Here is a 13,578-nt window from a genome sequence, read left to right as displayed (position 1 = left end):
TTAGCCAGGTTACCCAAAGTCTACAGATTCGAAATAACATGGAGTGGTTTTCACCAGGATAACGATATATCTGATGAAATGTCCATATAAATTTACCAACAACATATACATTCAAAAAAAACTAATGATATCATTGTTTGTCTAAAACAAAAGACAAACTTCGATTGTAAAATTTGAATCTGGGTATCTCTTCAATATACACATTTGTGATGCATTCAGCTATTTATAGTTTTAGTGTTACCTTGATGTGCTTACATAATTATATACATTTATTACATATATCATTGTATGGTTACTTACTCATAGTGTTGTAATCTGCCTTGTTTACCTCGACCAGAACTGATAATAATGATATGAAAGAAAAAACGAGATTGCAAAAAGAGAAAAATAAAACTGAAGATAGCATGATAATTAGCAGTGTTTGAAAGAGGCATTGCAGAACACATTGTTTGTGGTTTCTTTGTTTTTTGCAGAAATATTAATTTTACCAGCCATGAAATGATTTGTTTTTTGACATCCATGATATAACCTTATCTAGTAGGTGAAATTTATATCTTTCTACCCATGAAATAAACTGATGTGGGTGACCCGGTGAAGTGAGATTTTTATCACCAATTTGAAATTCAGAAATGTTTTGGGTGAAGTGATATTTTTGTCACTAATTTGAGAAATTTAGGTTTGGATGAAAGTTATATTTTCCACCCCATAAAATGATATTTTTAAAAGTATATTTTCACCCTTTATAAACTGATCTTGGTGAAAGTGGCATTTTTCCACACATCATGAATATTTTTACATTTAAGTAAGTGAAATTTGCATTTTGCCACCCTTGAAATATGCTTATTTGGGCAAAAGTGACATTTTATCATAACATAAAATGGTTGGGTAAAGTTTAAAAACGGAAATTGACTTGTCATCCATGAAATGAATATTTTGATATCCTTGAAATGAATATACCTAAATGCATGTTATTGTAGGTGAAATTAATAGTGTTCAACCATAAAATCCAGGAGACATTGTTTGTTCCACCATAGACAGTAGAGGGGAGCCCTCTACTGTCTATGGTTCCACATAACATTCACAAGTTTATATGAAAGTGATATTTTGCCATTTATCATGGAATGAACAATATAAAGGTAGGGTGGCAGCTTGAAATTTTTCCAGGCATTCCAGAAGATATTCCTCCAAGTTCTGTATACTGATTCAAACATATGGTGCACCAGACATTATTTAATTGATATGTCTACCATGCAAAATAATCGTCTACAGCCACTAATTACTGGAGGAAATAAACATGGCACCAGTTTCTTTGTTATTGGCTTCATTTCCAATAATTGGACAAGAGAAATTGGTAATGAAGCAACAAACAAACAATTCTTTTTTGGTTGCCATGGTTGCAACAGCAATGGGTAGCTTTCAAACACTGCTGCAGTAAGGGGACGGCAACAACAACAACAACAACAACAACAACAACAACAACAACAACAACACATAAAACAAGGGACATAAATAATACAGTGGATCACATAAAATATGGAGTGAAAATACAATGCACTACATAGAAATAGATTTGTGTATACTAGACTACACAAATAAATACAATGACCAAAAATATAGAGCCTGTCATATTTACCATCAACAGATATGACACTAAAATGTATCAGATTTTTCCAAAAGAATTTTCATATGAATAAAATCATGATCCCTCACATGGATTTACTATAAGTATAATGCAGGTACCATTACAGAAACTTTGGCAAACACAAAAATGACCAGATAGAGTTTTCACGTGTCATTCAAGCTGAAAATAATTTGTCCTGCAAGAATACCTTTACATAAAAAACTCTAAAATCTTTATGCTTGATATTGCACATCCGATATTAGATGACACTGACTTTGGTCACTGTATTTACTATGTGCTGTAGCAAGTGCAGAATCATACTATCAACACAATACTTTCAAAATTAGCAATTTTTCGCCAAAAGAGAAATTTTAAAGAGTTTATAATCGTACACTCACTCATCAAATAATTCTTGAGCTCCAAGACTGTCCATGGCTTGTTTAAATGCTATGTCATCTTCCTGTGTTGTGTCATAATTCTGTGCAGCTTCATAGACATCTTTGTCACCATCTGTTTCTGTTGCTTCCTCAGCCCCAAAGCCTAGGAATCCACCTTTGTAAAGTTACAAAGTAATTACATTATTATGATGTAAATAAGTTTGTGGATGTATCTTTCAGTGAATTTCGGACATGGAAAGATTCTGTGAAAACATAAGAATTTGTTTGTTGTCGAGAATCATTGATTCCTGTATTAAACAGGGTCAAACTTTTCAGATTTGATTTGATGCAAACACCTGTGTTGTGGGAATATCTACTTTAAGTGTTAATTAAAAGCACCTGCTCTGATTTGCATGGAAAGAATTACACTGTAAATTAACAATGGTTAAATACATTATAAATGCCAAACACCAAGTACCTAGAATCAATCACTTGAATCAGCTAATACATGTATAGTGAATTTAAACCACCTAGTATCAATCAGCTATTAAATACAGTGAATTTATGCACAGACTTCATATCTTTGAAGACAAGGTTATAATCTGCTCTGAATTGGGTAACATTCTTTTCACAACAATATCTTAGAGATAAAATTAACAGAAGATTATTGTTTGTATTAAAACAGAGGGATAAGTTTTGATTTCATTTTTTTGTCCAAATTCTTATGCCAAACATTTTACTCAGTACTATGATGGATTAAAAAAAAAATTTAAGGTCCTGCTTTGTTACACCATGAACATTAATTATACTGTTTAAGCCTTTCATGGACGTTTTATTTTTTGTGAGTCTTGTAAAGCGCATTAGAGCTGTTGTGTAATGTGCTAATAAGACTTTATTATTATTACTATTATTATTATTACAGTGCTGTATCTTGAAATATGTAAATGTATTTGTAATTTGTAATTATATATTTTTGGGAATGAATTATGATTATAGAGCAAGATATGATGTTCTGTACTGCTGGGTTGTTCTCAGATCTTCACAAGTGTGACGTAACCATCAGAACACCTTTATATCTTAAAATTGTATGAGTTTTTTGGGGGAAAAACTAACCAAACAAAGAAACCTGCTGTTTCTGAGATGACATTATGTATCACCTAAATTCCCACAAATTCCCAAAAAAAATGAAACAAATAACATTCATTGAAAGATTACACATGAAAACATTACACATGTGTTCATCAGACAAAATGTTTGCATATGTTTCAATTGTTTTGTGCAGTAATGACAAACTTACAATGGATCACAGTATTGTAGAAATGTAAATACTCATTGATATAATGGTACCTGCGATTATAAGACTAACATTGAGAAGGGCAAAATAACTTAATGTCAGGTCACAGGTCAAAGATCACTTCATCAGCATAAGAATAGTAAATAGGTAAAGAATAGGGTTTCAGAGACATTAATTGCATAATGGCAGCACTGAAATGGTATACTATAGTTTAGTTATGCATATTGTCCTGTCAGCAATAAATGCTGAATCTACATGTACACAAATTGCAACAACTTTCTACTTGAACGTGCCGCCATCTTTGTTGTTGCAATACTGTCCAAAAGAGGGCAAGGTCACCCAGGCCAAACAATGACAAAAAAAGCCCACGGAACTGTGCCAACATTTTTTTTAGATCATTAAATACATAATCACTAGCACCAAACTATAAATATTGATGAAGCTTTATATGAAACTGTCCAATAAACTCTAGAGATTGGCCAAGTAGACTAGTCTTCCAAAGAGATAATATAATAAATAACAGACTGGCTATATCCAACATACAAATATCTTACCAAAGCCTTCAGTAAATTCTTCTAGTGTCAAATATCCATTTCCATCATCATCCAGTGAATCAAACACAGCTTCCAGTTGATCTGGAGACAAAGGAAGCTCTCCACATAATCTCTGCATGTCTCTCTTGGTGATAAAACCTTTTTCTTCTTTATCACACAACATGAACAGTTCCGTAGCCTTCTGTGTTAACATGTCTTGCATTTCACCCACAGATGGGGTTTGACCGATTCCTTCAAATTCCGTCGTCATTTTGAGATGCGAGTGACTTTGCAGTTGATCACGTAGGTGTAGCTTGGTTAGTTAAATGGAGCTTGGTTGTTGATGAAAATACTGGAAGTTCTACAACTCGGATCCACACTCAGATCTTGTCAACTCTGTGAACCAATCAATGTCTATAATATGTCTCATGAAAACCTACTTAACCGGAGAGTCACATCCTTACATAGCTTCTCAGGTTTCCTTTCCATGAAGTCATCAAGAACAGAGTTTCTTACAGTTTTATGGTATCACAGGAATACAGCAAAACCACTTAAATTACTTGGTCTTCAGTACCTAGAAGTAAATCAGAAGAAATATCATAATAGCAACTTCAGAGTAAGGGAGTCATATCTATAGACATCTCTTGTCCATCGTTTTGTTTTATGTTGGTTTTTTTTTTTGGTTTTTTTGTGCTGGAATTGCTCCCAGAGATTTTTTTTACAGAGACACATACACATGTAATGTACATGTACTGTTGTCAATGTTATTACTTTCAAGACTATGAAGCATATAAAGTTAATTTTTGAAAAATGCAATTATTCCAGTTTTCATGTGGAAGTTAATTCCTTGAAACGAGATAGATGCAACTATTAAAAAGTAATAAGTTTACATGCATAGTGGCGAGAGGCTGTTCATTTATAACTGGCTGGGGGGAGGGACATCACTGTTTTGGAGTTGCACTTTTGTTGTCTCAAACAGACCCCTACCTCTGCTCAGACATCCAAAGCCAGTCCCTCCCCTCCCCAACCCATAAAGACCACATTTTCCAAACTAACCTATCACTAGACCTAGCCCATGCATATTTTTGGATATATCACTTATATGTGTTAAGTGTACATGGTCTTAATGCAATGTTGTTGCTATATTACCATGAGAATATGAATATCATTGAATATAACATACATGTACATATTAATCTGAAATCTATTACCTATATCATTTCAACCCCACCCCTCATATATTTTCAAGGTATAAAAAATCCAGAATTTCATTTTACACAAACAAGTGGGGTTTTTTTTAAAGTCTATATGCAGGTACAAGTGAATTGATTGAAATATATGATACTGTTAATCTTTGTCTTTTTTGAAAAGTTACATGTACATTGTACAAGTAAACAAACCATTATATAAAATGCATGTATATACATGTACATGTATATTCATACAACACTATAGACCCAGGGGAAGGTAGGGAAATCATAGATATAATTGTATGACTAACTGTAATTGTATTTACATGTATGTTGTAGCAAGCATTAGTAAACTGAACATGTCAATACATGAATATATGCATGAATCAGACATTTACACACATGTATAGATCCTAAAGGCAACTGAAGTCACAAGCAATTGTTAAATAATTCAGAAAGTACAAAATGTACATGTCGCGTTTCTGTAGTGTTTGTGTAAGGGTAGTGATCGATATCGTGAGTATAAAGGTAAAATCTACCCAAATAATTCCTAGTCAGGTTTGGTGGTTCTTCACTCTTATTAGAATGTAAGGATAACTATAGGCAAGTTTTACCTGGGATTTCAACCTTTCTGTTAACAGTGTTTCCCAAACTTCAGCAAAAACACTGGTTGAAATGTAATAATAACTAAATTCCTCAGTATTTTTTGTTAAGGATGGTTAAAGTACATGTAGGTAAAACCTACCTGAGTTCCCCACTCACTTTATCAGGCTAGGTGCAATTGGGGAATCTATGACAATTTGCCATTTTTTTTAATTACCAGAGTTCCCAAGCCATACAAATTAACACACTGGGTACATTTGTATATACACATTTCATTTTACCACGAGAATTCAAATTTCAAAAATACGCTACCCTAGTAATAATCTTATTGATTTAACATTAACATTGGACTACGCAGACTTTATATAGCTCCTAACCTGTGTTTTATTTCCCTTAGGCTACTTATATTCCTTTCACCAAAACAATGTACATAACTCAACAGACTATTGTTGTATTTCACTCACACACTCTATTGTCAATTTCCTATGAAATGTCTCATGTCAATAACTAATACTTAAGGTTTATTTTCCTTTCAATCATGTTTCCATGAGTCTAATAAGTTTTATTGATCCGGCATGACCTCAGTCAGCTGATCAGCTGTGTGGTCTCTCTCTCCCTTGTTTCCTCACAAATTGAAATGTGTGTTTAATTGATAGATTTCAGTGAGAAAATAACAGATTACGTACATGTATCTCTATATTTTAGCTCCAGTCTGGAGGCGTTTCGATTCTTTGGTTATATTTTTTTTTTAAATTTAATCAAATAAAGTCTTTTGAAATAAATTCTTGATTATTGGCACATTCATACTGAATTCATATCTTCACCATATGCCACATATATTGCTCCAGCTCATTATAAACACATCAACACACATAAAAATAAACCAAAACTTATTTTTTTTTTAATGCATAATTTTCATTTAAATGATGGAAATTAGCCTTTGAACTAGAGCTTGTCTGCAATTTCAACCTTTGGGTTTTTGAATAAAAAATAGCACTTTTATCTCTTGAAATCTATACTTCTTTTACATTTGAAAACTGTTCTCAAAAATTGTATAATTTGGTTAGGAAACAAAAACAGACTTCAACTAAAGTAAATTGCCATATTGGGATTTTGATGTCATTATAAATCAATCCCAATGTTCTTCACAGCTATTGACAATCTGATTAATAGAATCTGATGTGGTGAATATGACTCCCTTTCTTTATTTACCTATTTTATTTACTATTCCTTCATTTATTGTCGTTTGTTTTCAATTTTATTGTTCTCGGAGTAATCATCTCTAACCCACAAGTCATTCATTCCTGGGACAAGCCAACAACAATAAATAATTAGGAAGTAGAGGTAAGTAAATAAAAAAAACAAGCCATAGTATTCACCACATCAGATTTTAAATAGATTGATCTTTCATTTGCTAGGTTGAGTGACATTGGTTATCATAGATATATGGCATTGATGGGTTCCGTCATTACTAATACTATTTTAAAAATCAAATACAAGGAAGGCTTATTTACCACACATCATGTTGTCAGTCATGGCATTGATGGGTTCCGTCATTACTAATACTATTTTAAAAATCAAATACAAGGAAGGCTTATTTATCACACATAATTTTGTCAGTCATGTACAACCTTGATCAAACAAGTCATTGAGAATGACTTATCCCCGCTATGATTGTTTTTTAAGGAATTATCACTACTCTGATCACGCAACAACACTTGTGAACATAAATCAAACAGACTTAGATACATGTATGTTGTGTCTGCTTGTTGGACATGGAACATGCCTACAACAATAAAGGATGGGTCGGGTATGGGGGATCGTATCCCTACGAAAATGGATATGCACATGTATGTTATAGAACACTGTCCTAATACTAACTTTGAATGAGATCTGTTCAAGCATGTCTGAGTTATGGCTTTGGACATGGAAAATTTGCAAACAAAATGGCTGCCAGGCAGCCATATTGGATCGTATCACGACAACAATGAATATGCACATGTATGTCATAGAACACTGTCCTAATACCAACTTTGAATGAGATCTGTTCAAGCATGTCTGAGTTATGGCTTTAGACAGGGAAAATTTGCAAACAAAATGGCTGCTAGGCGGCCATATTGGATCGTATCATGAAACAAATTGACGTGCATATGTATGCCATTGTATGTTGCCCCTGTACCAAGTTTGAAAAAAATCGGTCCAGGCATCTCCAAGAAACGGCTGCGGACGGACGGACGGACACACGGACGCACGGACAGACGGAACCCAATCCATAAGTCTTCGTCCAGCGGGGACTAATAACAAGGTTTGAATTGTTTCACAAACTATTAATAATACAGTATTGTTAAAATTCTTGTTATTGTTTTGTTTTGTTTTGTTTTCCTCAGACACCTTTGACCTTGAATTGTAATTTTATAAGTCATGTGCTGAAAGGCCAGTGTCCTAGCTTGTACACAAAAATAAACTTATTGCTATTATTATTATTATTATTATGGTATTTTAGGAGAAATTTTGTTTCAAGTACACGTTAGAAGTTTGAAGGATTAATATGCTGTCACTTAAAATATAGAATTTAAAGTAAAACTTGACTAAAAGTAAAACTGTTGAATACAATTATCATTGATAGAGATACACTTTTGAAACTTGACCAGACTTAATGTCTAAGAACACATTGAATTTCAAATGAAAAGGACACATTTAAAGATTGTTTTGTTACAATTATATTGATCTATTAAACTACTATTTTATTACTCAAAATATCAAATTTCTAATAAAAATGACAAGTTTTGGACATAGTATTGTTCATTCATACTGCAATGTTGTTAGTCATAACTATATCTTTTAATACTCAAAATTTCACATTTCTAGCAAAAGTGACAAATTGTGTTTTTTTAAAACATAATACAATATTTAAAAGTCAAAATATTGCATGTAAATATGACTAACAAATTGAATGTTATTGTAAAATACAATGTTAAAATAAAAAATATCAAGTTTTAAATAGAAATAACGAAATTGACAGTAAAGTTGTTTTATTAATGTGTAATCAAGGACTGAACTTTTGACCCTTGACGTTATTGATCATCGCTTGTAAAATTACTGATTTTTATCTTTGCGGCTTCACTCCTAACATGGTAGATGTAAGATACGACATTCATGCTGCAATATTGAGAAGCCTGATAAGGCTGAACAACATGGCATATTGTACACTTTATTACAGCTATATAGCTGTCTACAGTTTATTACAGCTATATAGCTGTCTACAGTCTATTACAGCTATATAACTGTCTACAGTCTATAGCTATATAACTCTACAGTCTATTACAGCTATATAGCTGTCTACAGTCTTTTACAACTATATAACTGTCTACTGTCTATTACAGCTATATAACTGTCTACAGTCTATAGCTATATAACTCTACAGTCTATTACAGCTATATAGCTGTCTACAGTCTATTACAACTATATAACTGTCTAATGTCTATTACAGCTATATAACTGTCTACAGTCTATTAAAGCTATATAGCTGTCTACAATCTATTACAGCTATATAGCTGTCTACAGTCTATTAAAGCTGTATAGCTGTCTACAGTCTATTAAAGCTATATAGCTGTCTACAGTCTATTACAGCTATATAGTTGTCTACTGTCTATTACAGCTATATAGCTGTCTACAGTCGTTTACAGCTATATAGCTGTCCACAGTCTAATGCAGCTATATAACTCTAGTCTATTACAGCTATATAGCTGTCTACAGTCTATTACAGCTATATAGCTGTCTAGTCTATTGCAGCTATATAGCTGTCTACAGTCTATTACAGCTATATAGCTGTCTACAGTCTATTACAGCTATATAGCTGTCTACAGTCTATTACAACTATATAGCTGTCTACAGTCTATTACAGCTATATAGCTGTCTAGTCTATTGCAGCTATATAACTGTCTACAGTCTATTACAGCTATATAGCTGTCTACAGTCTATTACAGCTATATAGCTGTCTACAGTCTATTACAGCTATATAGCTGTCTACAGTCTATTACAGCTATATAGCTGACTACAGTCTATTACAGATATATAACTGACTAGTCTATTACAGCTATATAGCTGTCTACAGTCTATTACAGCTATATAGCTGACTAGTCTATTACAGCTATATAGCTGACTACAGTCTATTACAGCTATATAGCTGACTAGTCTATTACAGCTATATAGCTGTCTACAGTCTATTACAGCTATATAGCTGTCTACAGTCTTTTTACAGCTATATAGCTGTCTACAGTCTATTAAAGCTGTATAGCTGTCTACAGTCTATTACAGATATATAACTGTAGTCTATTACAGCTATATAGCTGTCTACTGTCTATTACAGTTATATAGCTGTCTAGTCTATTACAGCTATATAACTGTAGTCTATTACAGCTATATAGCTGTCTACAGTCTATTACAGCTATATAGCTGTCTACAGTCTATTACAGCTATATAGCTGTCTAGTCTATTACAGCTATATAACTGTAGTCTATTACAGCTATATAGCTGTCTACTGTCTATTACAGCTATATAGCTGTCTGCAGTCTATTACAGCTATATAACTGTACGGTCTATTACAGCTATATAGCTGTCTAGTCTATTACAGCTATATAACTGTAGTCTATTACAGCTATATAGCTGTCTACTGTCTATTACAGCTATATAGCTGTCTGCAGTCTATTACAGCTATATAACTGTACAGTCTATTACACTATATAGCTGTCTACTGTCTATTACAGCTATATAGCTGTCTGCAGTCTATTACAGCTATATAACTGTACAGTCTATTACAGCTATATAACTGTACAGTCTATTAAAGCTATATAGCTGTCTACAATCTATTACAGCTATATAGCTGTCTACAGTCTATTAAAGCTGTATAGCTGTCTACAGTCTATTAAAGCTATATAGCTGTCTACAGTCTATTACAGCTATATAGCTGTCTACAGTCTATTACAGCTATATAACTGTCTGCAGTCTACAGCTATATAGCTGTCTAGTCTATTACAGCTACATAGCTGTCTACAATCTATTACAGCTATATAACTGTACAGTCTATTACAGCTATATAACTGTACAATCTATTACAGCTACATAGCTGTCTACAGTCTATTACAGCTATATAATTGTACAATCTATTACAGCTATATAGCTGTCTACTGTCTATTACAGCTATATAGCTGTCTACAGTCTATTACAGCTACATAGCTGTCTACAGTCTATTACAGCTATATAACTGTAGTCTATTACAGCTATATAACTGTACAATCTATTACAGCTATATAGCTGTCTACAGTCTATTATAGCTATATAACTGTACAATCTATTACAGCTATATAGCTGTCTACAGTCTATTACAGCTATATAGCTGTCTACAGTCTATTACAGCTATATAGCTGTCTACAGTCCATTACAGCTATATAGCTGTCTACAGTCCATTACAGCTATATAGATGTCTACAGTCTATTACAGCTATATAACTGTATAGTCTATTACAGCTATATAACTGTACAATCTATTACAGCTATATAGCTGTCTACAGTCTATTACAGCTATATAGCTGTCTACAGTCTATTACAGCTATATAGCTGTCTACAGTCCATTACAGCTATATAGCTGTCTACAGTCCATTACAGCTACATAGCTGTCTACAGTCTATTACAGCTATATAACTGTCTACAGTCTATTACAGCTATATAACTGTCTACAGTCCATTACAGCTATATAACTGTCTACAGTCTATTACAGCTATATAACTGTACAATCTATTACAGCTATATAACTGTACAATCTATTACAGCTATATAACTGTCTACAAAACTTTAGAATATAATATCAACCACACTTTACTGTTACACTGCGTGAGTGGCTATTATACATATGTACACTGTCTGTGTAAGTTTCAATTATACCTACGGACAATTTATGGGTAATTTTCAGAATAAATAAATTGGTCAGTATATATTCAAGGGAACGTGATTTACAAAGTGGTCAATTTAGACAGGTTTTTACTGCACATGTATATTCATGATATTGGCAAACAATTACAATAGACACATATTTTGTCGATTTGAAACAAAATGTGAATGGTTCATCTACATAATGATGTCATCTTGTGATTTACACACAATTCAATGTCAAAATTCAGTCACATATAAAGTACATCTACCATTACAATCAACGTTCATCAATAGAAAATAATACTATAAAATTACACAAAATAAAAATACTAAACTAACTAGAATTACACACCTGTCCAACAATGTTAAGTCATCAGTCAATTTGAAATTTGTAATTTAGGTTCAAAAAAAAAAATTGCCAGACTCTGAGTAGAACTTTACAGTTATAACAAATGATTTTATTTGACTCCCTGTTGGTGCTCACCAAAAATTTGTGATTCGTCATCAATTTTTTTTTTCCATTTGTTGGAAATTTCTATAATATGACAAATGATTGAATTGAATTCAAGCAGTGAGGCGTTTAATCCTGTATGTGATGTAAATATTAATTCTATTTCATTAAATATTCTATATAGTGTTATATTTTCACAGACACAATACAGTATGTGTCCACAGATGTCTATCTCCTCGTTACCTTGAACAATATGACTGCTGTGGTGTCACATGATGTCAGTGTGGTGATAGTGAAATGAATTGATGAGTTGGCAGGCTACCGTAGATATGACTATAAAATCGCACAGCTGGGTGATGACCCTGGTAGCGACAGTGAAATAAAACAACAACAACAACAACAACAACAACAACATGACAGCTTTTTTGTCATCTATTCAGACTGTGTCAGTGGTAATAGTGATGGATGATCATCATGGGCTGTTTTGATATATGAAATATTACAACAACAACAACAACAACAACAACAACAATAATGACAATGACAATGATGATGACGACGATGATGGCGACGGTGACGAGGACGAGGACAACGATGACAACAACAACATGACTGCTGTTTTGTCATCTATTCACATGATGTTAGTGTGGTGAAATGAATTGATGAGTTTGCACACCACAATGTAAAACATAGAAAACACACAAGCAGAAACCCAACACTCGATATCACATTAGCAGTAAATTTGTATCAACTTATCAACATCTCAGTAGTAAATACATAACCTGTTATCACTGAAGGTGTGAAAGTTTTCAAAATTTGCTCAGAAGTGTGAAAATGAAGTTCAGCAAATGCAATAATGCCACAGCCCCTCCCCTTTAGATACTTTAAATGTAAGACAAACCGGTTTTTACACAGTTTCTTTCCAAAAGCAGTTCAAAACTGTTGCATTTGAATGTAGCGTTTTAAGATTGTATTTTTGTGTCGTAATTCTGCATTTTTATCAGTCGTTTGTGATTTTTTGGTGCTTTTGTGGTGTCTTTTTCTGTATTTGAGTGTTTTTTTAGCAACGTCGCCAAGGCACATTCCTCTTAATTCTATCGATTGGCAATAAAGACTTTTATAGTTTATTATTATTATTATTATTAAATTAAAGCTCATTTATTGAACTTGTGTGGCATCAAGCGATCGTCCCTAAAATGTCAGCAGCTGACATAACCCTGATAGTTTCCTTGAAATACAATAATAATAGTAATGGTCTCTATGAAGTCATTATTTTAAATGTACTTTGACCTTGTTTACAACAAATTTTGTATTTTTTATCAATGACCCAATGACACCCAGGCATACTTGTGTATAAAAATATAACTGACTTGCCTAGCTATACATGAATGACTTCATTTCCATGGATCTGTTTTCTTCAACCAGGGTTAAGTTTCTTGAGACATCTATAATTCTGATTAATAATCTACCAGAAACTTTCAAGGGATTCTTTTCAAGGAGGACTTTATTACAGACCACAATTAAACACTGCATAAATTCGGGGCCAAAAGGTAGATAAAATGTAGCAAAAGTTATTATACTA

At 32.9% G+C, this 13,578-nt stretch overlaps 1 protein-coding gene across 4 annotated transcripts in view; it reads right to left on the bottom strand.

Moving 5' to 3' along the window:
- The window catches only part of LOC144433856 (EF-hand calcium-binding domain-containing protein 4B-like), a 97,875-nt gene that overhangs the window by 53,137 nt on the left and 31,160 nt on the right, over positions 1-13,578 (bottom strand). For 3 of the 4 annotated variants that reach the window (XM_078122237.1, XM_078122239.1, XM_078122240.1), the window contains exons 5-7: positions 3,847-4,399; positions 2,020-2,173; positions 301-339 (exon numbers count right to left, since the gene is read on the bottom strand). In XM_078122237.1, the coding sequence (XP_077978363.1) occupies positions 301-339; positions 2,020-2,173; positions 3,847-4,096 (443 nt within the window). In that variant the 5' untranslated portion in view covers positions 4,097-4,399. The remainder of the gene's footprint in view (positions 1-300; positions 340-2,019; positions 2,174-3,846; positions 4,400-13,578) is intronic. The other variant, XM_078122238.1, reaches the window with a different exon arrangement.

The sequence above is a fragment of the Glandiceps talaboti genome, chromosome 4, assembly GCF_964340395.1.
Source record: "Glandiceps talaboti chromosome 4, keGlaTala1.1, whole genome shotgun sequence".
NCBI lineage: Eukaryota > Metazoa > Hemichordata > Enteropneusta > Spengelidae > Glandiceps > Glandiceps talaboti.
Note: the sequence above shows the minus strand (reverse complement) of the source record. Positions and strands in the feature narration are given on the sequence as shown.